Below are 26,708 nucleotides of genomic sequence, written 5' to 3' on the forward strand. Positions count from 1 at the left end.
TGATGACGTAATCGACTATTTTTTAAATGAGAATAGGGGTCGTGTGCTAGCTCATTTGAAAGGTTATTCAATTCTCTATGCAGTAATATAAACATTAAGATCATTATTTATACAGGGTGTCCTAAAAGTTTTTTGAATTATTAATTAAACAATTAATTTAATTAAAGATTTTTTTGGACACCCTGTATAAACAATCATGTTAATGTTTGTATTACTGAATTGGGAATTGAATAAGCTTTCAAATGAGCTAGCACACGACTCCTATTCTCATTTAAAAAAATAGTCGATTATCACGCCCAGATGGATGACGTCACTAGTACGATATATATGTCAAAAAGTCATAATTTAAAAATTGAGTAAGGTTTGTATTTTACATCTTTTTCTAAATCTGTAAATAATGCAGTTTAGAGGGGGTCAAAATATAGTGAATAACCTTGTACATTTATTGGGGCCGATCGACCGGCTCTGTTCCGTCATACAGCTGACCGACTATAATAACTTTTATTTATATTCAATTTAGAATGTGTGTACTGATTTTCAGCCTTAGTAAGTGGATTTAATTACCTTCGTAGGAAAGCAACTTTGATACCCTCTCAGTAACCCCTGTTCTACGTTTCGCTTGACCGACCGCAGTATGTTTCTCTACACAATCACAGTAATCAACTTTGATATAACTAGCTTTAGTAAATTCAAAAAAAATTTTCAGCGCTGCCTCTTGGACTATTATAACCCAACGATGGTATTAAAGGTCAGAACTTAGCATCGGAATTCTATTTCCAGAGCTGTAATCGGAAGTACCGTTTGAAAGTCGCCTAAATACAAGCGATGTATTCTTCGACGCATCTTAACAAGACGAGAAGAAATATATACTTCCGGTTTTATAGTGGGTCATGTATCTAGTGAAAATTTTTAAAAACTAGCGAAATCGTGTATCAATATAACGCAAAGTTAGACGAAGAGTTCAAATCTCGACTTCCGGTTATAGTTCCGGTCAAGTTGGGTGAACACCTAGGATTTGCGAAGTCCAATTACTTGTTTGTCAATTATCTACACCATCTTTACCTTTCTATTACGTTGTTTCGAAAATATTTCAGTTATCTTGGTACTGGGGGATATTACCCCGATGATGGGGTTGATTTAGTTGAAACACTAATTACCGAAATATGTTTATTTGGAACACTAAATATGACAGTAACTAGTTGGTGTCGGGATGGATAATGTCTCTACTCTAACCACATCGGTTTCTGAATAATGAATAACGAATGATCTCTTTCTTTACTTTCTACGTATCTATAAATAAAATCCCAATTGTTTGTATGATTGACGACACCGTTGTGGCCGTGAAATACTAATAGCACATAATTGCTGACTCCGTTGTTTTTCAAAACGAGTGGCCTACATTGCCGAAGCAATGTCACCTAATTTACGAAATCAAAACAATGCATATAAATAATATTTGTTTGAGACTTTTAAAAATTAAATCGATATGGATTACTCTTATTCTTTGAATGCTAATATAAATCCTGTACAAAGTTGTCTCAAGCTTAACGACTCTTCAGCAAGGCCTGGTCATCAATTCCTTTAAAATATCTAAAAATCCTTCCCATTTCCTCGAAATACTCAAATTGGGTGACCGGAAAATTAAAGTAACATTGTAAAATAGTTATAGTTTACTGAAAAAACTTTGGTATAAAATGTAAGCAATTATTCTTAGTTATGACTAGAAATATCATCGTTAAGGTTTAGTTACACTAATGTAATATCGAGAAAGTTATTATAAAAATATTTTACTACATGCCTGGAAAAACGTCCTAAATGTTGAGTCCATTTATGAAATATATGTTACATGTAAACGGTCCAGTAGCTATAAAATTTATTTATTACAGTTCTAACATTTCTGTAGTTTAATAAACGATTGAGAATATCGTTTACAAATTTCAAAAATATTAGATCTTTCAGTTTCTTCATACAAATCTTAAAATAACTAAGACATAAAACCGTTCCAGACACTATAACAAGTAAAGTAACAGTTCCAAAATTGCTCTAATGTTGTAAACGATAAATAATACCGAATAGAAAACCAGCTAGATAATAAAATCGTTATTTTTAACCAGTATCAGTACCACTTTCATAATTGTTTTATTGTAAACGATAGAGTATTGACTAAAAAGCCATATAGATACTCTTTTAGATGGATTCAAGTTCCATTTTCTTAACCCTTTTTGATTCAATGTTACATTGTGCAAATAAACCTTAACGAAACCAAATTGGTCATTAACCATACTCTTTCTACACAATTTGTGACTTTTACTTGATATGGTGATGCCAAACCCCCAAAAATGCTGTTAAAACACCTTAAATAGTCTTTGCTATTTCAGATAAATATCAGAGTATGTGCTTTGTAAGTAGCCACAAGTAGGTTGCAATTATACAAAGCTTTATGAAACTTTACCAAATTCTCACTTCAGCTATTCAATTATTTTGAAAGCATTTTTGGTCATTATTCTTTATGAACACTGGGATATCGTGATCATCAGTCTTGTTATAGATAAATGATGTCACCCAAAGAGCGTTGCAGTGATACACTGTTAAGCTACAATTTCAGCTATTACGATATACACAATTGGAACTGCTCATAATACTGACAGTATATGTTATATATTTTATATTTTTGACGTGGTTTTGGGTCTTGACTTGACAAAAAAACCAAATTTTAATAATAATAATATTAACAATTTATATGTATGTAATATTTTCTTGGATTGATGAATTTTTAAGCAATCATATACGAAAAACAGAGGATTTCCTAAATGAACGTTTTTTTGTTAAACGCTCCCAGAAAATATCATACATAGTTTGGTTTATGTCGTATTAAAATATTGACCTAACCTCAAAAAATATATAAAATGACGTCACACAAAATTGGCGCAGTCGTACTATTACAAAAGGTATCAAGTATTATAAGCAGTTCCAATAAACATCAAATAAATGCCTTAATAAAGAAATTAGTAAGAAAAATAAGTTAACTTTTTGCGATATAAATATTTGGAATGAGTTATTTTTAACAATATACAGCATATATTACAACAAGTAAGAAATTTACCTTACCAACAACAGGCAGTAGTTCTTTTATACATAAAACTAAAGACTTTAAATAAATAAGTTTTAAAATATGTTAGGAATAGGGGGTATTCGTTTTTATATATGGACGAAACGGGTGATAAAATGATGCGTTTAACTGTATTAAACAATTTTTTGTTACGTTTTACTTATTTTGAGGAATGTTCTTTCTTTTCCTCTATCCTATCTAGGTAACCTATTAAGTCAGCATTTGCACTTATTTTATAATCAACCATTTTATATCATACTGTTCAACCATTTTGGAATTCTAAAAAGGGCATATTCAATTATTTGTCTAAGTTTTATTTGTTGCAATAATATGTCAATCACATTAAGTTTGTCTTTCTAGACAAGAAAGGTTTTTTAATCATCATCAACATCTTTAGCTAGACCTAAACCTTGTTGATCCTAGCCTATAAGATTCGTTGCCATCCTGTTTGGTTTCTGGCGATCCGTTGCCGTCTCAACTCCATCTAATCACTTAATTTGCGGTAGATCTCTGCTTTTTCTTTCTACAGGTGTTCTTGTGGTTAGCTTTTTAGCCGTCGTGTTGTTTGGAATTCGTATTATGTGTCCAGTCCATCAGAGTCGCTGTATTTTAATGAACGTTACGACGCGATGTCTCATTCAGTAGAGTTGATGAGTGAACAATGAAAGATTATTCTGCATTAAAGTCCATGTTTTGGCTCCATATGTGAGGACCGGCCTCAGCAATGGTTTATATATAATAATTTTAGTTCTTCTTTGCATGTTCTTGAGTGGAATTGTTTTTGGAGGCTATATTGTGCTCTATTTGTAAAGTTTATTCTTACTTTAATTTCTTCGTTTGTTTTGTTGGTAGTAGTCATCAGCGAGCCAAGGTATGTGAAGCTGTCAACACGATCAAAGATATGACTTGCAAACACTGTTTCTCATTCCTCGTTTACTGTAGGATATTTAATCACCAGCATATATTTGGTTGTGTCTTCGTTGATGACTAGGTCGACCTGTTTTACCGCCGTTTCCAAGGCTACGAAATATAGCTCAACAACACGCTTGCTACGCCCAATAATACCAATAGTCCAAGAGGCACCGCTGAAAAATCTCTTTGAATTTACTAAAGCTAGATTTTTCACAGTTGATTACTGTGATTGTGTAGAGTAACATACTGCGGTCGGACAAACGAAACGTAGAACAAGGGTTACTGAGAGGGTATCAAAGTTGCTTTCCTACGAAGGTAAATAAATCCATTTACTAAGGCTGAAAATCAGTACACACAGTCTAAATTAAATATAAATAAAAGTTATTATAGTCGGTCAGCTGTATGACGGGACAGAGCCGGTCGGTCGGCCCCAGTGAATGTACAGGGTTATTCACTATATTTTGACCCCCTTCTAAACTGTTTTATTTACATAATTAGAAAAAAATGTAAAATACAAAAGTTATTCGATTTTTAAATTATGATTTTTTGACATTTATATCGTACTTGTGACGTCATCCATTTGGGCGTGATGACGTAATCGACTATTTTTTAAATGGGAATAGGGGTCGAGTGCTAGCTCATTTGAAAGGTTATTCAATTCCCTATTCAGTAATATAAACATTAACATGATTAATTATACAGGGTGTCAAAAAAATGTTTTAATTAAATTAATTGTTTAATTAATAATTAAAAAAAAATTTTGGACACCCTGTATAAATAATGATCTTAATGTTTATAGTACTGTATAGAGAATTGAATAACCTTTCAAATGAGCTAGCACACGACCCCTATTCTCATTTAAAAAAATAGTCGAAAACGTCATCACGCCCAGATGGATGACGTCACTAGTACGATAAATATGTCAAAAAATCAAAATTTAAAAATCGAATAACTTTTGTATTTTACATTTTTTTCTAATTCTGTAAATAAAGCAGTTTAGACTGGAGTCCAAATATAGTGAATAACCCTGTACATTCACTGGGGCCGACCGATCAGCTCTGTCCCATCATACAGCTGACCGACTATAATAACTTTTATTTATATTAAATTTAGAATGTGTGTACTGATTTTCAGCCTTAGTAAATGGATTTAATTACCTTCGTAGGAAAGCAACTTTAATATCCTCTCAGTAAACCCTGTTCTACGTTTCGCTTGACCGACTGCAGTATGTTTCTCTACACAATCATAGTGATCAACTATGAAAAATTTAGCTTTAGTAAATTCAAAGAGATTTTTCAGCGCTGCCTCCCCGTCTACAATGTCATCAGTGTGTCGAGGATCTGTCTTATTTAATGACTCTGGTCAATTGTTCATTTTTCTGGAGGAATCCGGCTTGATATTTTTCTATTATGTCCACTGTGTAAACTTGCAGCCTTACATAAAAAATATTTGCTAATATTTTGTAAGCAGTTGTTAACAGGGTTATAGTTCTGTAGTTGTCCCACGGGAGCTTTTTTATGTAACGGGAATCACACGCCTTAAGACCATTGATCAGTTCCTGGTGATTTATTATTGTTAAGCTAAGGTTGTTTTAATGCCTTATAATAAACCATTTTTTTTCAACTTCCATTTTTCAAATAACAATTTTTGTTCTGTATAAAGAGAATCCAAGCTTTTTAAACACCGCTGGTGTGAATAATATCTTTTCCGTCTGTTCAAATATAGATTCGTATGATTAATTTTCGCAGTCCTATTTGTTTTAGATCTAATAGATAATCTTACAGTCTTACGCATCATTTTTTGTCGGTTAACATACCTGTCAAAAAGTTCTGCCAACTTTAAAAACAGTTGATACCAACAGCTAATTTCAATTCCCTAAACTTGTTTTGATTTAAAAATTTTAACTGGTTTCAAAGTTGGCATCGCTCTCTAGAGGCTGTAAATTTTTATTTTAATATGGCCAGTTTACCGCGTCCATTACATATGGACTATTCTGGCTCAAAAGGCTATTTTTTGGTTTTAGGAAATCCACTGAATAGATTATTATTCGACGAAGATCTTTTATATTAATTAATCTCTAATTCCAATTTTAATTTTATGCTTTCGCGAAGGTGTCTCGGGGTTTCACAGATTTGTTAAAGATTTCATCAACAGTACATCCCGTACATACGAGGAAAAGTAGAGCTCATTTAAATGTTCTTTGGCCACATCTATTCTATCAGCTATTAGCACAATGTCATCTGCAAACCTCAGGTGATTAAGGTCGGTCAGTTTTGCCCATTTACATATATGTTCCAAAATCGCAGTGAACAGTTTCGGTGATATGGTGTTCCCCTGATATACTCCAGGATGTATCGGGAATTTCTGAGTTTGACGTTCACCTTTCTACCACTAGTTGTTGCGCTTTGGTATATATGTGTTTAATTATATTTAAATATAATTATATATAGCAGCCCAATCAATCAAAATATTAAAACTGACAATACAATAGGTTCTGACAAACTGAGTTCCCAAAGTTGTTCATATACTGGATAAAGTCCTGAAGAAATTTTGAACAAATCAAGGAAGTTCCGAAAAATTTTTGCAAAAATAATTGTTTCAAGAGATCTTCGTCGAATTATATGCTACCTTTAGCTGCCTTCAAAAATTATCCAAACGAAAATGAAAAGAATAAATAATTTCTTTAAATAGAGATTCAACAATTTCATATTTAGTTAATATTATATCTTATTCTACGCTTTTTGAAAAGGAAACATCGATGAAAGAGGAGGGAGAGGGGGTAAACGTAAAGGGAATAGATCAGTTAAGGGAATCACGGCGACGAGACAGTGTGAAATCTCGGTACGTCTTTGCTATCATCATAGGTGAAAGGAGAGAGTTGAGGTTCGCAGATGGAGGGTTACTAGGACTAAAGTACTTCTGTGTTAGGGGTGATTGCAGGTGCCTGTGTTTGATCACGTCACGCTCTGCTGATCCTGTGCCTAGGTCCTACAACAGAAAAATATAATATCAGATCAAACTGGCGCAGTCGTAGTATTACTAAAGATGTCAAGTACTCTAAGCAGTACATAGGAACAACAAAACGTAGTGTAAACACTCTTTTAAATGACCACAATCTTAGTAAAATATCACGCTATTAACCATGAATATACTGAGGTTATAGAAATTGAAAAATACTCGTTTAGCTTTAATCGTAAAGGGAATCTGCATCAAAACAGAATGTGGCTCTCTCAACATTACGAAGTTCAAAACCTGTCCACAGAAGAACCGGCAACTCAGTGTCGATTCTATCCAAACTGCAGATCCTGGTAGATACTCGCAGGTTAGAAATAACACACATATTCGAGGAAGATCATCAGTGGGCGAAAAACAGCTTTGTCTGTGGCCACCTCGCGTTTGGTATTGACACAGACCAGGGTCTATAAACCCTGAAAATATTGTATGATCATAAGTAAATTAAAATAAAATAATTAAAAGAATAGGTGAATCAATTATCGAAAAAATATTACCCTGCATAGCAAACGATGACAAAAATATCCAAATAAATAAGAAAATAAAAAACTAGACCCAAAAATATATTAATATCAAAACAGCGTTTGAATTTTTAGGATTTGGTAGAGGAAATAACTAATTCGTCGGTAGTCCTTAGAAAAGGATCCTGTATTATATTAAAATTCACAAGCCTTTTATTAAATCCAATCCTTCCATTTTTTCTTATTTTGGCATCATAACCCCAGGTGGGTCTTTGCCTGTCTGGATATCTCCTTTTTTCTTACATAGGTCGCCTTCCAAGTCATCCAACCATCTTGTTCTAGTCCTTCCTTTTTTAGTTTACTTTTTTTGTTGAGAATAAGTCACAATTTTACCTTGAAATTAAGTTTTTCGATTTACACTTCGGAAACCGTTATCAAAGTACAAAACATTAATGTTTTGTAATTAAAACAATAAATTTGGCCAAAAAATCCACTAATTAATACAATAACAGAACAGGGAGACAATCCAAGAAGTTACGGTACAAGAAGCACACAACGCCTATTAAAAAGTCTATTTTTAGTAAACCGACATTTTTGATAAACCGACATCCCATCAGTCCGGCCTGTGTCGGATTAACGCAAGTCTAATGTATTGCAAGTCTGTTATTGAAGGAAGGGAAAAAATAGTATATCAAAGTGTGTAAATAATTTATTTCTTTAGCTGTTAAAATTTGTTATTGTTTCCTGTCATTTATTACTGGACTTTACTTGTGGAAGTCCGAGGAACAGTGGTATGCAATAGACGAAAAAGGCAGAACAATAGAATACACTATAAACCGCAAGGATTTCTGCTGCGATTGGTCGTCAAAGATTTACTCTGATTGGTCATCATCGTCAGCTGATTTTGACATAGACATGATGGATTTTGATGAATTTTTTGTGAGGTTATGTTTATGTATTTGTCTTGTCCATAGAAAAGGGGGTCTTGTCTGTTTAATCAATCCTCGATTTGGCGCCTTGTTTTGTGTTTTGGCGGTTTTTAACTCCAAGCACATATTTTCTTAGTCGGTTTGGCGGTTTTTCAACAGCAAACATACATACAAAATTTCATTTTTATATTTCAATTTTTCAGTTGTTTGAAAAAATCTGTTCGTTAGAACACATTATTTGATTAACCAAGATTTTGTTTAGCAAGAAACAATGGATTCGATCTACCAATCTACTACTTCAACGAGCCTTCAATCGACTTCAACTAGCCATCAATCGACTTCAACAAGTTCTGAATTTGTCTCAGGAGCTCAGGATTTGTCAAGAACCTGCCATCTTTGCAGCAAAATATTTAAAACTGTGAAAATACGAAATCATCATATCAAAAGCATACATAAAATAGATGTGTCAGTTAAGAAAATTAATCATATTGTTTGTCCGTTATGTGAGCAAGAAACTAATTTACAAACCCATGAAAATTTACGAAAACATCTCAAGGAGAACCACCAGTTGAGTATTGAACTAATAACTTTGGAATTTTCTAGCAAACAAGAATATGAGACATGGAAAGATATGCAGAAAATTGAGACCAGTTATGCATTGACTAGAGTATGTAATACAAAGGAACATAAGAGCTTATACTATGAGTGTAACAGAAGTGACATACGTGGTAAGTCCAATTCTTTGTTACTTGTAATAATTAAAACTTATACTTGTCTATCTTTAGGGTATAAGCCCAACTATAAAATTAGGACAGAGAAATCTGGTGGATCAATTAAAATTAAAGGAGTTTGTCCCTCCAGACTTATTTGCAAACAGAGAGATCAAGGACAAGTTTCCGTCAGTTATTGGAAAACACATGCTGGACATGAAGAAGAATTAAGAGCCATGCATCTGTCAAAAGCAGAAGAAAAAATGCTTGTAGAAAAATTAACCGCTGGGGTGCCACCTAGTAGAATTTTAAAAGATTCAAGAAAACTGGAAATACCACAACTAGATAGACTTGCTGTATCAACAAGTAAGGATCTCGTAAATTTGTCCACAAAGTGTAATATACACAAGAAAAGAGATCAAAATGATATGGTAGCTGTAGCCTTAAAGGTTCAGGAATGGAATACTAACAACAAGAATTATGCTTTCTTATTCAAGAAAGAAGGTAAACACCAATTTTTTTTGATAGCTACCAACATTATACCTTATTAATCAATCCTCTTTCAATATGACTTGTGTGAATTCTTATCCTTGCTTGGCTCGTATAAGAAATCTTACCCTTAAGTAGAATAAACATTTATCCCTTGATATGAAATATACAATAAGCATTTTTAAAAATATATAAGTATGCTAGTTTTAGTTATTCGTTAAAGTTAATTTGTTAAGGAGATGATGGTGGTTGATATGTTAAATTTACTGATTTAATTGTTACCTTTGCATCCCTCAAGTAATAAATCTCACACTTGTCAGAAATCAACAACTTTCACCCCTTAAATAACTAGTTTTAAATTGTCCTTTTATTATCATCATTGCTATATTTATAACACCTTTTTGGGCCTTGGCCTGTTGAAGACCTTGAAGTACTTCTTGTTTCATTTGTTCCTTATATCTAATGTTTGGTCTTCCTCTAGTTCTATGTCCAACTGGCATTTATTCGTGTATTTTGGAACATATTTCATCTTTTCTGCCCTTTCCACATGTCCCTTCTACCTCAAGTCATCCTATTTATATAAATATTATGATATAAAGATTGTGGTATGCCCTGTACAATTAAGAGGTATATCTTTCTCTCCACATACAATTTTCTGTTACTAGTTTATACTTAAAATAAATTTAAAACACATTGAAAATTGGACATACATCAAAATTTTTCATTTTGCTCCATTCCACTTAAGATTTTTCCTTCAGAATTAGCCAATTGGCTTTCTTTATTTTTAGTAAGTGTCCAGGTTTGAGATCCATTACATTAGGAAAAATGAAAGAATACCCATGAACGAACATATAAAACACACTGTATTTTCCTGTCACCGTGCCACACAAAAAATTGGCCAGCGCCAGCTTACATGTAATAATTATTGTTATATGTACTTACACTGGACAATTTTCTTTGTGACACGGTGACAGGAAAATACAGCGTGTTTTAATATGTTCTTTCATGGGTATTCTTTCATTTTTCCGACTGTATGTGAATAACTGGTCTTATTTTATTAAGGTTTTATACAGGGTGTCCCAAAAAGATTGGTCATAAATTATACCACACATTCTGGGGTTAAAATAGTTTGGTTGAACCTAACTTACCTTAGTACAAATGTGCTTATAAAAAATTACAGCCCTTTGAAATTACAAAAAGAAAATCGAGTTTTTTCAATGTATCGAAAACTATTAGATTTTTTATTGAAAATAGACATTCATTCTTATGGCAGATACATCTTAAAACAAAATTATAGTAAAATTTGTCCACCCCATAAAATTTTATGGGGGTTTTGTTCCCTTAAACCCCCCCCCCCAATTTTTGTGTACCTTCCAATTAATTCACGATTGTGGTACCATTAGTTAAACACAACATTTTTAAAACTTTTTTTGCCTCTTAGTATTTTTTCGATAAGCCAGTTTTTATCGAGATGTGGCTTCTTATTTAATATATTTACATAAAAATTTTATGGGGGTTTTGTTCCTTTAAACCCCCAACTATTTGTGTACTGTGGGGACATCCTGTATACGTGGCACTTTTTTCTTGTAATATTACCTGATTTTAATTCTTTAATTTAAGCTATAGTAGCTTTTATTGGCTATGAATATCCTTCTTTGCCAACATTAATATGACATGTTTTGCCTACATACATGTATTCCATTTTAACTTGATTGGTTGTCAGTATACTGGTCCATGTAATTCATTCTATCTGATTTAGTGCTCATATCATGTTCCATATTGTTCTTACTATTATTTTTATTAGGAGAAGAACATGATGTGCTGAGGACAGAAGATTTTGCCATTGGATTTATGAACAAGATAATGGAGGATAAGTTACGAGAATTCCCTAACATAATATGTGTGGACGGAACCCATGGAACTAATAAAAGACGGATGGACTTAACAATAATGCTTATTAAAGATGACCGAAACCAAGGATTTCCAGTTGCCTTCTTACTGTCAAACAGACTGGACCAACGAGTTCAAGAAGTTTTTTTAGGTATGTATTATACAGTGAGAACGTTTGGTTGGAATAAATTCATTATCTCAAGAATGAGCGAATTTGGAGAGAAATCCGGAGAAAGGTAGATTTTTATTCTTAAATTATGACTTTTTGGCATAATATGCCACAATAAGAATTTAAATCATAATATGCCAAAAATTCATAATTTAAGAATAAAAATCTACCTATCCTGATGTCTCTCCAAATTTGCCCTTTCTATTCCCAATTTAACGTCCTCACTGTATAATTAGTAACAATTAATGACTGGTAAGGATAATTTTTAAATCTTTAGGTGCCCTCAAGAATAGGATGAAGACAGAGATTCGCGCAGATCATTTCATGAGTGATGATGATCCCAAGTATTACAATGCATGGGTGAATACAATGGGAAATCAACCGAATAAGCTTTTATGTACCTGGCACGTGATCAAAAATTGGAATTTTCAAGGGAAGAGTAAAATAAAGGATACAACTATAAAGAAGGAAATGAAAAACGACCTGAGGCAGATTATTACAGAAACGGATGAAGAAAAATTTATGGAATTACGGGATATCTACTTAACCAAACTGAAAAATGCAAATGAGACAGAATTTTGCAATTATCTGGAAAAGTAAATAATTATATGAAATCGTACATTTTAAGACACATTAAGTATATTTTTTTCTAGGAAATACTTTAAGTCTATGAAGAGAACAAAAACGTGGGCCCATTGTTATAGAAGAAATTCTGGAATTAATACCAACATGTCCCTGGAGTCGCTGAACAATCTACTGAAGACCAACTACCTAAATCGGACTGCAACAGGAGGAATCGAGAAATTATTGGATACTATGGATGAGCTAGTGGAGGTAAAAATGTGGAAAAGAATTGTGGACATAAAACGGCCAAACGCGAACAATTATCAGGACAGGACTATAATTCAGGCACACAGAGGGGCAGAAACGATCAAAAGGAAAATGGAGGTTACGAAGAATATGGAGATATATGGGCAATATCAGGTAAGATCCCTTACGGATCCTAATATATTACAAAATGTAACTTTAAGACAAGTGTGTGAAAGTGAATGTAAGATGTTGTTTTGTAGAGTTTGTAAAATTTGTATACACCGTTATCAGTGTGACTGTAGAGTATATGCAGTGAGAAATACCTTGTGTCAGCATGTGCACTTGGTAAGAATGTATGAGGAGAGCGTGGGTACTAACTCTGTTTTAGATGATGCTGCAAGGTGTTTGGGAGAAACTTCAATTATCAAATCAAGGCATGAGGAGGAAATTAATGAATTTATCAGAGGGACGCTAGAACAGACAAATCTAACCCAGGAAAAAACCAAACGAAATCTTCAACAGGAATACGTCAATAATATGATGAACAAATTAGATGACGAATCTTTTGCCAAATTTATGAGGGTGGTTCAAGGACCGTTGGAAAAACTTAATGAAGAGGCAATGAACATTACAAAGAAGCGAAAAATGGAGAAGCAGCAGTATTTTCCTTCAAATAAAAAAAGGAATGTTAAGTAATGTTATTTATAGATTTTTAGTCCTAGGTGAGGTTTAGAGGAGTTTTATCTCGCCATTGCACCAATAAAGGGCTCTCCTCTTGAATAAAAAAAATTTAAACAAAGCTATTTAGTGTTTTATTTAGTTTGAAATAGTTATTTCCAGTAAACCTTTGCTTAATTTTGTTCAGACCATTTGTCTTAGCACCCAATTCAAAATATGTTTTTGGTATCATACATTTATGGTGAAATCTTAACAAAATTTAGTGCAAGGTTCTAGAAATAAAAGTAATTTTGAATTTATGCTATGACAAAGGACAAAAGACAATAGGACAAAGAAAGCTACGAAAATATATTATGCGATTAATAATATGATACTGAGAAAATGAAAAATCAGCCAGGACACAAAAATACATAATGTATATAATACAATCTCAGTACCAACTCTTCTATATGCAAGCGAGACATGGGTCACAAATAAAAGACATGAAAGTGCCAGAAGTGAAGCAGCTGAGAAAAATAGCTGGAAAAACGAAGATGGACAGAGAAAGGAACGAAAACATCAGAAACGTACTGTCAGAACCAATAGAGAAAAAAATTTAAAAAAGAAAGCTGAATTGGTTTGGTCATATAACTAGGATGAACGAGAACAGACTAGTAAAGAAGGTAACATGCCAAAAGACAGGGGAAAAGAAGAAGGGTGGATGGAACAAATTGAGGAAATCGTGACAAAGAGAGGGAAAACAGTGCAGCAGATGAAGGAAATGGCAGGAGACTGGAAGGCGTGGAAGATATGAGTAAAAGATGGATAGGTGATACCAAAGTCCGACGCTCTTATAGGACATAAGGACAACAAGAAGAAGAATTTATGCAAGGCAGACTTGCACGTAGTGTTGATTAATATTGAAAAGCCAAGAAGGCAAAGTATGATAGAAAGGTGCAAATAAAACTCAAAAGTAAGTTCTATATGACTGCATTAAAACTAGCTATGATGTATGGACGTAGGGTACTGAATATTGGGCAGTAAAACATTGGAATGAACAGGAATTGTATATTGTTGCGATGCGAATGATTCATTAGCTGAGTGGAGTAACTATAAAAGATAAAGTTAGGAATGAATATATGAGAGAAAATTGGGTGTAGATCCCACTGGAAACAAAATAAGAAACAGGTTAAGGTATACGTTATGAGCAACATAGAGATGAGGACCACACCATGCAAGTAGAGGAGAGGTGGTTAGTCCCTGTAGAATAGGAAGACGAAAAAGACGTGGTGGGCGACAGTTAATCAGGATATGAGTGTAAAAGGTATTCTTGATATGGCACAAAAAATTTGGAGGAAAATAAATAGAAAGCCAACTGTACAAAAGAAAGGAAAGGCAAAAAGAAAATGAATGTTCTAGAAATAAAAGTAATACGAGGAACAAACCTCTAAACAAAACATTACCTAATAAAAATAAAATAGCCTACATATTTAATAAAAACAGCATCACTAATAGGGCTTACAATACCGAGACAAAATCTCAATACCGGTATTTGGTATTTAAAATTTCAAATACCGGGATCCCGGTATTAAAACCGGTATTATGAATAAAAAATATACACGTTATATTTATACTATCCTCAGTTGTTGTTATATCGACTTGTTATTAAATAATATATGAAACCTATTAAATTTTGTATTGAAACGAGTAGAAGATGTTGTTTATAACATTACATAGAGAGTAGGAATAGATAGATTACAAAAAATGTGCAAATAGAAAAACTGTATAATTTGATTCTAGGATAAATTTTGCATATAATAGGATAGTACTTTTACTTATGAAATTTGCTATTTTTAAATTAATTTAACTTTAATAGTTATTTATGATATAAGTGTTAAAAATACAATTTTAAGGCACGCATGTGAAGGTTTGCAGAATGAGCGAAGCGAATTCTGCAATTCACATACCTAAGTGCCTTAAAAATGCAATTTTAACACGTATATCATACAATATTTTTTCTACAAACGTCTTATATATCAACAATTATAATTTATTCATTCTCAATTACAGGACAAACCTACAAAAACTTTTACTTGAACTTGACTGACATTCCATTTTTATATTTTTCTTGACATTACATCAAAACTGCCTATACTGTCAATACGTAAATCATAACAACTATAGAATAACATCTACTTTTATTGCTGTATATTCTAACAAATTTTAATAGTTTTTTTCTACAAACGTGTTAAAAATACAATAATACAGTTTAAAATAAATTTTAAAAAACCTTCTAAAAAACCTTTTTCAAATTGCGCAAGTTGTACTGTTAATATTAATGTTAATAAATGAAATATAAAAAATATTTTGACGTGTGTTTTCAAAATTTGACATTTCAATTTTAACTGCAGTGCCTTAAAAATTTTAAAGCACTAGTGCTTTAAAGTAACATTTTTAACGCTCCTATGGAGTGCTAAAAGTTGCATTTTTAACACGTTTGTAGAACAAATATATTAATACAAAGATTAACTTACTGTGACAAATATTTTGGATTATTTTGTATTTAGACCGCTATATATTTTCAATTATTATTAATAATTCAGAAAATAAGTGAGCCTAATTTATACACCACAATTAATACACAAAAAAAATGAAAAATAGATCTGAAAATGTAAAAACAATTCTGATTAATAAATCTTACGGCTTATTTATAAAATAAAGAAGTGTAATTTTAAATATTTAAGAATTTTTATATAATTCATTTTATGTATTTGTATAGACGAGATTTAATAATTTGGTTGTAGAAGCTGATATAACCCTTCGCCTTAAATTAACGACATTTACGCTTTTAGAAAGCGCTATACTTGACTTGTATGTGTAATAAACGTGTTTAATAAATATTTTTTACAATGATATTGGTTGTTTATCTTTAAAAATAATTTCTTGTAATAGCAAAAAATATCTTAGAAGAAAGTTTATTGTGCATCAATTCACTATAAATTAAGCTAATACCGAAATACCGGTATTTTTATTATAAATACCGGTATCAAATACCGGACAAAAATCGTCTGGGATCCCGGTATTCGGGATCCCGGAATTCCGGTATTGTAAGCCCTAATCACTAACAAAAGCAAACACATATTATTATCGAATTTAAAGGTACAAATTCATATAATAGGTTATGTTTACCTACATATGGCAAAAGGAAAAATTTCTACATTTATAAAAATAAAATAAAACACTCTAAATAATTATAATTCTTATAATAAAATTGTAATAATAATAGTCAGCTTAATACTAACGAATATTCCCTGCTTATACTACCCGCCAAATTTTAAATTAGGCTATGTCAAAATCAGATGACGATAATGACCAATCGGAGCAAATCTATGACGACCAATCACAGCAGAAATCCTTGCGGTTTATAGTGTATTCTCAGAACAATTCCAAAAAAGGAACATAAATTGTATACATAGAAAACCGAAGAAAAAAATACCAAAAAGTCTCGAACACAATCACAGTGGATTGATGGCCGAGATGATGACCATGATTGAAAATCAAAACCAGAGTACGTTATGAAACTTACGTTTAAATGACGGTAGTTGTCAATTATTCAGCGATTTCACAAATCATAAAAATGTCAGTGCATGATAATCCCGACTTTCACAATTAAATACTATTTTTTTTTCTCACAACATACATACCTGAATTAAGATAAAGTTATCTCAAGACTCTGTACTCTTGCTCTTTCGACCTCTAAGCGATCCTACGATTGATTTCAAAGCTGCTCCAATACTGCTGCCAGGAGTATGTACATTAGTACTAGGGTTCCCCAAACCTTGGGGGTGAGCGTCCAGGCATTTCTGGTACCTAAGCTGTAACAAAAATGTGAAATTCTTAGTAATTCTGGTTATTACAAATGGTCAAAAGTAAGAAGAGTGTTCAAAGTCACAGTCTCACACTTAGTAATGTCCACAGTATGATTTCCAGTTTATTTTAACAGTCAAGGCCAGCAGAATTAAAGGAACTATAGCTCACTTCTCAACAGAAATAGTAGCATATGCAGGTCGCATAGTTCTAATGCAAACAGATAGGGAGAGATTAAAAGAAGCATCAACGATCCTGGCGAATGAAGCCCGGAAAAGGGGTCTTAAAATTAATGAAGGAAAACAAAATATCTAATTAATTCTAGAAGAGAAGATAGAAAGACAAGAGAAATCAAGATAGAAAACTACACTTTTGAAAGAGATCAACGGTTTAAATCCTTGGGATTAATTGTGAATGGCAAAAATAACCAGGATTGGTTGCTGTCCACGTTTGTAACACTACCCAAGTGAGTACATGCTACAGAATGCTCCCAGTATAGAACAATTTCCCTTAATATGCCACACACTTAAGATATTCCTTAAAATAATACACGGAAGACTACAAAAAAATACAAGAAGATATATATGACACCCAGTTTGGATTCAGAGGAGGACTAGGAACGAGAGAGGCTCTGTTCGCTTTTAACGTTCTCGCACAAAGATGATTAGATATGAACCAGGATCTCTATGTTTGCTTTATAGGTTATCAAAAGGCTTTTGATAGAGTACGACATCAGAAACTCGTAGAACTTTTAAAAGAAAAGAATATGGATTCGGGTGCTATGTCCGTTTATCGAACGTTAGCGATCATGTTGGTTATCATAACTTTATTCGCAGCAGATCTGAAGAGCGATTCCGAAGTGTGACCAAACCATTGCCTCAAATTTCTTAACCAAGATGTTCTTCTTCTTCCTCGACTTCTTCTGCCTAATATTTTACCCTGCATAATTAGATGTAGAATGCTATATTTTTCCGGATGTCTACAAACATGCGCAAAATACTCGAGTTTTCTAGACTTTATCATTTTTACCAGTTCTCTGCCTTTCTTCATCCTGCTCAGAATAATATCATTACGCACCCTGTCCATCCAGCTTACTCTCAGCATTCTTCGATAGCACCATAATTCAAAGGATTCAACCATCTTAAGCATTCTTCCTGTTAAGGTCCATGACTCAACTCCGTAGAGAAGAACGGAAAACACGTAACACTTTAAAATTTTTGTCCTAAGACTCAAATTTATGTCATGACCGCATAGAATTTTCTTGTAACGGAAAAATGCTGATTTGGCTTGAGCAATTCTGCAACGTATTTCGGTGGATGGATCCGAATTATCAGTGATTCTGCTTCCCCAGTATATTATAGCTTCAACTCTCTTAAGTTGTACATCATTAACGTGAATTCCAGCATCGATGACATTATCCTTACTGACGACCATATATTTTGTTTTTTTGATGTTAAGGTGGAGACCATAATTACTGCACTGTGCTACCACAGAATCCAATAGATATTGTAATTCGGTATCACTACTGGCAATCAGTACAGTGTCGTCTGCATATCGGAGATTATTTATCAGTTTCCCGTTTATCACAACTCCACCTTGTGTAGTACTGAGTGCCTCTTCAAACATCTTTTCTGAATAAATGTTAAAAATTAATGGTGAAAGAATACATCCCTGTCTTACTCCACGTTGAATTTGAATCTCTTCTGTGTGATCACCGTCTACTCTAACTGTAACTTTTTGATTCCAGTACAAGTTAGCAATGATTTTTAGATCTTTATCGTCAATATTAGTTGACCTTAGAACATCTAACATCTTAGTATGTGATACTTTGTCAAATGCTTTTTCGAAATCAAGAAAACATAGGTACACATCAGCATTTACATCTCTACTCCTTTGCACTAATACCTGCAACCCAAACAGGGCCTCTCGTGTACCTAGTCCATTTCTAAAGCCAAATTGAGTTTCGCCCAAATGTTCTTCGATTCTTTTATATATTCTCGCATGGATCACACGCAGAAAGACCTTAAGTACGTGGCTCATTAGGCTAATGGTTCGATGATCATGACATTCTTTTGCCTTCGCTTTCTTGGGAATTGGTATAAAAGTAGATTTCAGCCAATCATGTGATAAGTAACCATAATTATATATAGCATTAAACAAGTCAACCAATACTTTACTTCCGCAATCTCCTAGTAGTTTTAGAACCTCTGTGGGTATTTCATCAGGTCCCATGGCCTTCTTTGATTTTGACAAGCGTATAACATCTTCCACTTCGCTTTTAGTTATAGGTGGTCCACTATTCGCGTCCGTTATGTTATGTTGTATTGGTCGATCATCCTGAAAAAGATCCTCAATGTATTTCCTCCATCGGTGCAGTTTTTGTTTGGTGTCAAACAATAGATTTCCATTTGAATCAGCTATCGCACGACCACTTATATTTCCACACTTTGCTAATTCTTTTACCTTCTTATGCATGTTGAAAGAATCATATTTTCTTTCATACTCCTCGACTTCGCTACATTCTTGGGAGAACCATTGCGCTTTAGCACTCCTTATTTTCCTTCTTATTTCAGTGTACAATAACTTATATTGGTCTTCATTGCGATTTCTGTGTAGTGTTCTTTCCATCAAATCGACAATTTCCTGCGTCATCCATCTTTGTTTTGGTTCAGCTTTCACCGTCTCCAATTTCCCTTTTATATAAATCTGAATGGTATCTCTTATATTTGTCCATATTTTTTCGATTCGAAATCTGTACTGGAATCAAAAAGCAAAGGTTAAAATCGAAAATGTCCAAACAGAAACCATAGAAATCAAAAAAGGTTAGACAGGGTTGCGTGTTGTCTCCATTGTTATTCAATCTGTACAGCGATGATATTTTTAAGGAAGCAATATCAGAGGAAGAACATTGTATATCAATAAACGGAAAAATCTTGAACAACATAAGATTCGCAGACGACACCGGTATTTTTGCGCAGACAGTCTAGAATCTAGGAGCAATGCAACGATTAGTAAATAGATTACATCAAGTCAGTATAAAATATGGACTACAAATGAACATTAGAAAAAATTCATGATTATTTCTAACCAACACACAGTAGGAAGACTAGACATCGAGGGAAAACAAGTAGAAAGAGTGAATAACTACAAATATCTGGCAACCTGGGTAACAAAAAACGACGACCAAAGCATTTAAAAAAATGAAAAAAATGTTTGTTAATCGAGACCTTCCTTTGGAGCTGAGAATAAGAGCCTTAAGATGCTAGGTGTTCTCGAATTTGTTGTATGGAATACAAAGCTGGACACTAAAAGTAGACAACATAAAGAAGTTGGAAGGATTTGAGATGTGGTGCTATAAAAGGATTTTGAAAATATCATGGATCAAACGAGTTACGAATGTAGAAGTGTTAAGAAGGTTACAAGAGGATTGCGAGGTGTATCAGGATTATCAGCATCCAAAAATAAGAGCAACACATAGTTATTTAATTTTTAAATGTCCTAGAAAAACAAACACTTTGTTTTCTGGCGTAGGTCGATTCAGAGGGCTGGACTGCGCTCCGTATTCTAATTGAAAAATAAAATTGTTTTGCCTTCGCATTGCAACTGAATAAAAATGGAATTTTTATTTTATTTTTACTTTGTTTTCAATTAAGTAGGTTACACAGATTTCTCAACACAAGTACACTAATCGGCAATAACGCTTGGTCAGCTAGTCAATATTATTGTAATTCACGGCCACGCTGTATCAGCATTCAAAACAACAACACCTTACACTTTACTTATACCTCCAGCAAAAGAAGCGTGATTCATTCTAATTCTATCTGTTATCAATTATCATTCGTTCAGATGGTTATACCGTAAGCACACCAACTCTTTACTGTTATACTTAGAGTTGGTAAATAAATACGTATACAGCGAGTAGTGTTTACTTCATCAACCCCTATCATAGGGGGTAACTACCCCCCAACCAACATGGGACGTTCCTGAGGGTGGAGTACCACCATAGAGGTGATAAAGAACATCAAAACAAGAAAGCTGGAATATTTGGGCCACACTACTAGAGGTGCGAAATATGGAATATTAAGGCTCATAATGCAGGGCAAAATTAAAGGAAAAAGATCCATAGGTAGAAAAATAATTTCCTGGCTGAGAAACTTAAGAGAGTGGTATAGCTGCAGCTCAGTACATCTTTTCAGAGCAGTTACGGATAGCTGTGATGATAGCCAACCTCCGACAGGAGAATGAACTACAAGAAGAAGAAGAAGAATAAATACTCATAATAAAAGAGTTTTTTTTATAAAGTTAATATTTTCATAAAAAAAGTAAAAGTATGTTTCTCGTAGACTTACCTTACATGCTGCTTCTATAGTTTTACATAAAGCACCTGACGAGGGTTCACAATAAAACACGTGCGCCACGAAAGTATCTTGTGCCGTGTGCATGATAAACGCACAGTGCTTAATTACTTTGCCTATACCCAAAAATGATAAATATCTAACTCTGCATTCTGCTAAAACACGTTCATCCTAAAATCAACATACACGAATTAATAAAGAACCTTGTAGTAAGATTTGCTGATATGTAATTTAGACCAAAAAACTTATACAAAATTAATAAAATAGGAATTAAAACATGATGGTACGTATCCATACGTTGTGTTACGTGCTCCGTGTAGCTGCTCAAATGGATACGGCATGCGCTCCCCTGCATATAAACCGCAAACCGGCTGAATCGAAGAGGGTGAGCCGCAATCACTAACGTATCCAATATGTGGATGTGAAGCTCATACACCTCGTTAGTACTTTTAGAAATTCAATCGATCAATATAACGTCGGAACTTTCCTTTTTTCTAAATGTTGGTCCTATTTATTAGCTGTACAGTTACGTAAATTCTACATCACAAGTAAAAATTGGCAACACACTATCTAAAAAGTTCATAGTTAACAAAGGTCTGCGCCAGGGCTGCTGTATTTCACCAACTTTGTTCAAGATATATGTTGCAAAAACACTAAACCAGTGGAAACGTAAATGCCACGGTATGGGTATAGACCTCGGAGAGGTTTGTTTTTATACCTTACAATTTGCTGATGACCAATTCATCATAGCTAATGATAAAGACGACCTACAGTATATGGCAAGAAAACTGAAGGAGGAATATGAACAGTGGGGCTTGGAAATTAATGTGGAAAAAACTAAATACCTACCCATAGTAGCTGAGCTATCCAATATCGAACTAGAGGATAATGAACAAATCACATCCTGTAGTGAATAAACGTACCTGGGAGTAATCTTCGATAGAACTGGAAAAGACGATGAAGAAATAAAGAAGAGGGTAACACAAGCTAGAAGAACAATTGGCTGCCTAAATGGAATACTTTGGAGCTCCAAAATAGGAATACAGCGAAAATACAATATCTATGAAACACTTATTAAAAGCAGCCTACTTTACGGAGCAGAAACTTGGAGAATAACCGAGAACAACAGAAAAAAATTAGAAGCTGTAGAAATGGATGTGTTTAGAAGATCGTTAGGTATATCCCGTAGGGAAAGAGTTCGAAATGAGGAAGTAAGACGACGAATTGGAATAGATGGTTACTTAACAACAGACATTGAGAGGAAACAGTTGATTTGGTATGGTCATGTTCAAAGAATGGAAGACACAAGATTGCCCAAAAAGATCATGCAGTGGGTACCACCAAACCGCAAAAAACGAGGAAGACCCAAAAAGACATGGAAAGAAGGGGTAACCAAAGCAATGAGTACAAGGGATCTTAGAGATGGCCAATGGGATAATAGAAGGACGTGGAAGTTAGGCATCGGACAACGTCGAAAGACGTTCTAAAACCGATATATACATACAGTTACGTAAAACGTTAGTCCATGGAGCAGTTTCACATCGCTCCACTTTCTTATATTGTTCATTAAATACATTTACCCAATTTATTTAGCGTCTTTTTTATTCTTTAACATTGTCAATACTGTTTCTTACAATAAATTAAGGAATATTTAGGCAAGGTTCTGCTTTAGCTTTTGCTAGTGTTACATTTGCTTCCATTTTGACTACCTTTAGCTTTGACTACCCACTGTTTACATAGTTTTCATTTCTTCTTTATTTTTCTAAAATTTCGTTTGACCAATACCAAGTATTTTTATTCCCAAACTTCTTTCCTCAGGTTTTTCCAATTGTTTCAATAGCAGTAACTCTAATAATACTAGCTACAATTTAATAGCTGTATATTCCTTCAAATTGTATTAGGACTTACTATCATGATTTAGCTCATTTTTTTCTACAACTTTTTACTTGAACATACTTTTTTCCCTGAACATACTTTTCTTCCTCTTTTAACATGCACCACTTGATTTTTGTAGTCCTTTCAGATATTTTGCTTTCGTTTCGCTTTTTTACTTCGACATCCAGCACTAGCAACTTATGTTGTTGGCTTACAGTCTCACTAACTATTACCTTGACGTTCTTACGTTCATGTATATCTTCTTTTATTGTCATGAACTAGTCTATTTCAGCTTTTTGTTGACTTTTGTATATGATTAGTTAATTTTACCTCTTTTGAAAGAATGTGTTAACAATCGACATATCTAATGCTACTGATAATTCCAGCATATTATCTCCAGCATCATTTCTAGTTCCAAAGTCTAGTCCTCTATGTACTATTTCGTATCCTCTACCTATTTTGTCTCTGTTCTCTGATGGAATATCATTTACCATGTCTTTTAGTTGATCACAAAAAGCTTTTCTCACTAGCATTATTGCCCAGACCGATTTAACGAGCACTCATAAACAACTTTCAACACGTCCTTCGCCCTTTGTCTCTCCACCTCCGTCTCTTGAATTCAAATAATTTGTACTTTTCTTCTCTTAAGCACATTTACCAACTCCATACTCCAACCTGCAAGACTTTCAATATTACAAGACCCTATCTTGATTTTTGTAACCTATCATGGTGTTCCCCCTAAAATAGTTCTCACCCAGAAATCCGAATGAAGACTCAATTTTCTCCAGAAACATTTTACTTCAGGAGATGCTATCAGTTCAGCATAATTTTTGTTATATTGGGGAAGTTGTTTTCATTAGTATGGTCTGAAAAGATTCTCGGACATTTGATGCCTGAATGCCATTTCTATCAGCAACATGTCTTGCACGACTTGGACAAAGTACCACCAATGTAACCAAAGTGCAATATTACTCAATAACCGCTTACAAGCTTTCTGGACAGGCCAGAATCCCTACTGTAAAGACTGCCCTGTAGACCAATGTATTATTGTCCGTATCTCACCACTATGAGGCATGTACTTGGTACGTGACACTATTCGCGGTGTGCAAGTACTTGGAAAGGGAAACGAGAAACGACCGTGCGCGAGTCGCGGAGAAATATTGCATCTATCTTAAATAATTCATATTGTCAATTGAAATTGTCAAATTGACGTATATTTCATACCTTCTGTCATTGACGCAGAAAAATTATATATTGCTCCACAATATTGATATGATATGCAATTATTATATAAAGGTAAATTTAATTAATTGTATTTTGCTTGCAGTACTGCATTTTAATAACTGATTTTATTTACTACATACAATTGTTTACGTTTGCTAAACATAACCTGCATCTTATTTTTTCTTCTTATTATTTTTTTGGACTATGGCCTTGACAATTATCCAGCAACCAGGACTAATATAATTGGCCAATATAATTAAAAGTGCGAATAAAAGTACAGAGCGTAGAAATAGAGGTCGCTTTGCCGAACTTGCACGGTCCCAATACAAGTGCCTCCCATAATCCTCTCCATTGATAACATACCAATATTTTTACGAGATCTAGTTCATTTGTGCAATGATCCTTTAAAGCATTGTCAGCTTAATAAGGCGATTATTACCTCCTCGGCGATTATATACATGGACATCTCCACAACATACCAAAGAAAAAATAGTGAGAAATCAAATAGACTACATTCTGATAGCAAGGAGGTATCGTAATGCTGTTAAATGTACTAAGACGTACCCAGGAGCTGATATAGGCTCAGATCATAATCCGGTAGTTACTGTGATAGAGGCGAGACCAAAAAAGATAAGGAGACCACAAAGAAAGACACTAGATTTAGTTAAACTTAGAAACAAAAATATACAACAAGAAACAGGAGAAGAAATAAATGAAAACCTCAGTTCAGTGCAACAACAAATTAACGATACAGATAACGTTAACCAAAAATTAAAGTACATAAATACAGCTATACAAACAGCAGGAAAGAAACATCTGACAAAAACGACAACAAAGAACAAGGGGTGGATGACACAGGACATACTAGACTTGATGGAACAAAGAAGAAATATGAAGAATTACCTAGACAAATACAAAGAAATAAACAAACACATAAAAAAGAGAATAAAAGAAGCCAAAGAGGCGTGGATTAAAGAACAGTGTGAAGAAATGGAAACCTATGAGAAAAAGTACGATGCGTTCAATATGCACAAAAAAGTAAAAGAGATAACAGGAAGCATAAAGAAATGCCAAATAGGTAAACTTAAAGACAAAGATGGAAACCTTATTGTAGATCTAGAGAATAAAATAAAAAGATGGACAGAATACCTGAATGAATTATTTGAAGACGATAGAAACAACTTAACTCAGATAATCAATGCAACTGGGCCAGACATATTGAAAGAAGAAGTAGAATACGCAATAAGAAACGCTAAAAATGGAAAAGCAAACGGACCTGATGAAATCCCTACAGAACTGCTGAAGCTTTTGAATGTTCAATCCGTAACCATAATATTGCATATATTCAATACAATATACAGTACTGGTATAATACCACAAGAATGGTTGCTGTCTACGTTTGTCACCATACCGAAGAAAACTAAGGCAGTGCAATGTTCAGATCATCGAACAATCTCCTTGATGAGTCACCTGCTTAAAATATTTCTTAGAGTCATCCACAACCGAATCTATCAAAAACTAGACATCGATATTAACGATACACAGATGGGATTCAGAAAAGGATTAGGTACAAGGGATGCTCTCTTTGCCCTGAACGTTCTAACACAGAGATGCCTAGATGTTAACCAAGAGGTACACGCCTGCTTTATAGACTTTGAAAAGGCCTTTGACAAAGTACGCCACAGTAAACTCAAAGAAATCCTGGAGAGTAAGAACATTGACACCAGAGACATACAAATAATATTAAATCTGTACTGGAATCAGCGAGCTAATATAAAAATAGAAGACCAAACATCGGACGAAATAGAAATACGTAGAGGGGTACGACAGGGTTGTATATTGTCACCGCTCTTGTTTAATATCTACAGCGAACAAATATGCCAAGAAGCTCTCTCATATGCAAACGAAGGGATAATAGTCAATGGAGAAGTTATCAATAACATTCGATATGCTGATGATACTGTGATAATGGCAAGAACAGCGGAAGATCTACAACATCTAGTTGAAAGTATGAATGAGATATGTAATAACTACGGCATAAGGATGAACGTCAAAAAAACCAAATATATGACCTTCAGTAAGAATCCAATAAATGACACTAGTATCACAACAAACGGTACCCAACTTGAAAAAGTAAACGAATACAAATACTTGGGAACCCTTATCAATGAAACAGGTGACCAAAATCACGAGATAAAAAGACGTATTGAAATTGCCAGGTCTACTTTTATAAAAATGA

General features: G+C 33.7%; 2 protein-coding genes across 5 annotated transcripts in view; one reads left to right on the forward strand and one right to left on the reverse strand.

Annotated features, from left to right (window-relative positions):
- Positions 1-5,255: 5,255 nt before the first annotated feature.
- Positions 5,256-26,708, reverse strand: part of LOC126885824 (protein Fe65 homolog) — a 162,284-nt gene continuing 140,831 nt past the window's right edge. For all 4 annotated transcript variants that reach the window (XM_050652586.1, XM_050652578.1, XM_050652583.1 and 1 more), the window contains 3 exons: positions 21,365-21,541; positions 16,853-17,023; positions 5,256-7,009 (listed from right to left, as the gene is read on the reverse strand). In XM_050652586.1, coding sequence (XP_050508543.1) covers positions 16,874-17,023; positions 21,365-21,541 — 327 coding nt within the window. In that variant the 3' untranslated portion in view covers positions 5,256-7,009; positions 16,853-16,873. The remainder of the gene's footprint in view (positions 7,010-16,852; positions 17,024-21,364; positions 21,542-26,708) is intronic.
- Positions 8,583-13,290, forward strand: LOC126885809 (uncharacterized). Its single transcript, XM_050652557.1, has 5 exons — positions 8,583-9,151; positions 9,209-9,637; positions 11,427-11,663; positions 11,959-12,277; positions 12,335-13,290. The coding sequence occupies exons 1-5, from the start codon at positions 8,695-8,697 to the stop codon at positions 13,185-13,187; spliced, it is 2,295 nt and encodes a 764-aa protein (XP_050508514.1). The 5' UTR covers positions 8,583-8,694; the 3' UTR covers positions 13,188-13,290.

This window comes from Diabrotica virgifera, chromosome 1 (assembly GCF_917563875.1).
Source record: "Diabrotica virgifera virgifera chromosome 1, PGI_DIABVI_V3a".
NCBI lineage: Eukaryota > Metazoa > Arthropoda > Insecta > Coleoptera > Chrysomelidae > Diabrotica > Diabrotica virgifera.

Excerpts from the sequence above, each read along its gene's own strand:
- LOC126885809 (XM_050652557.1), top strand. The coding sequence starts at position 8,695 with ATGGATTCGATCTACCAATCTACTACTTCAACGAGCCTTCAATCGACT. Across the intron at positions 11,664-11,958 it reads AGTTCAAGAAGTTTTTTTAG|GTGCCCTCAAGAATAGGATG; the intron begins GTATGTATTATA and ends TTAAATCTTTAG. Across the intron at positions 12,278-12,334 it reads TTTTGCAATTATCTGGAAAA|GAAATACTTTAAGTCTATGA; the intron begins GTAAATAATTAT and ends ATTTTTTTCTAG.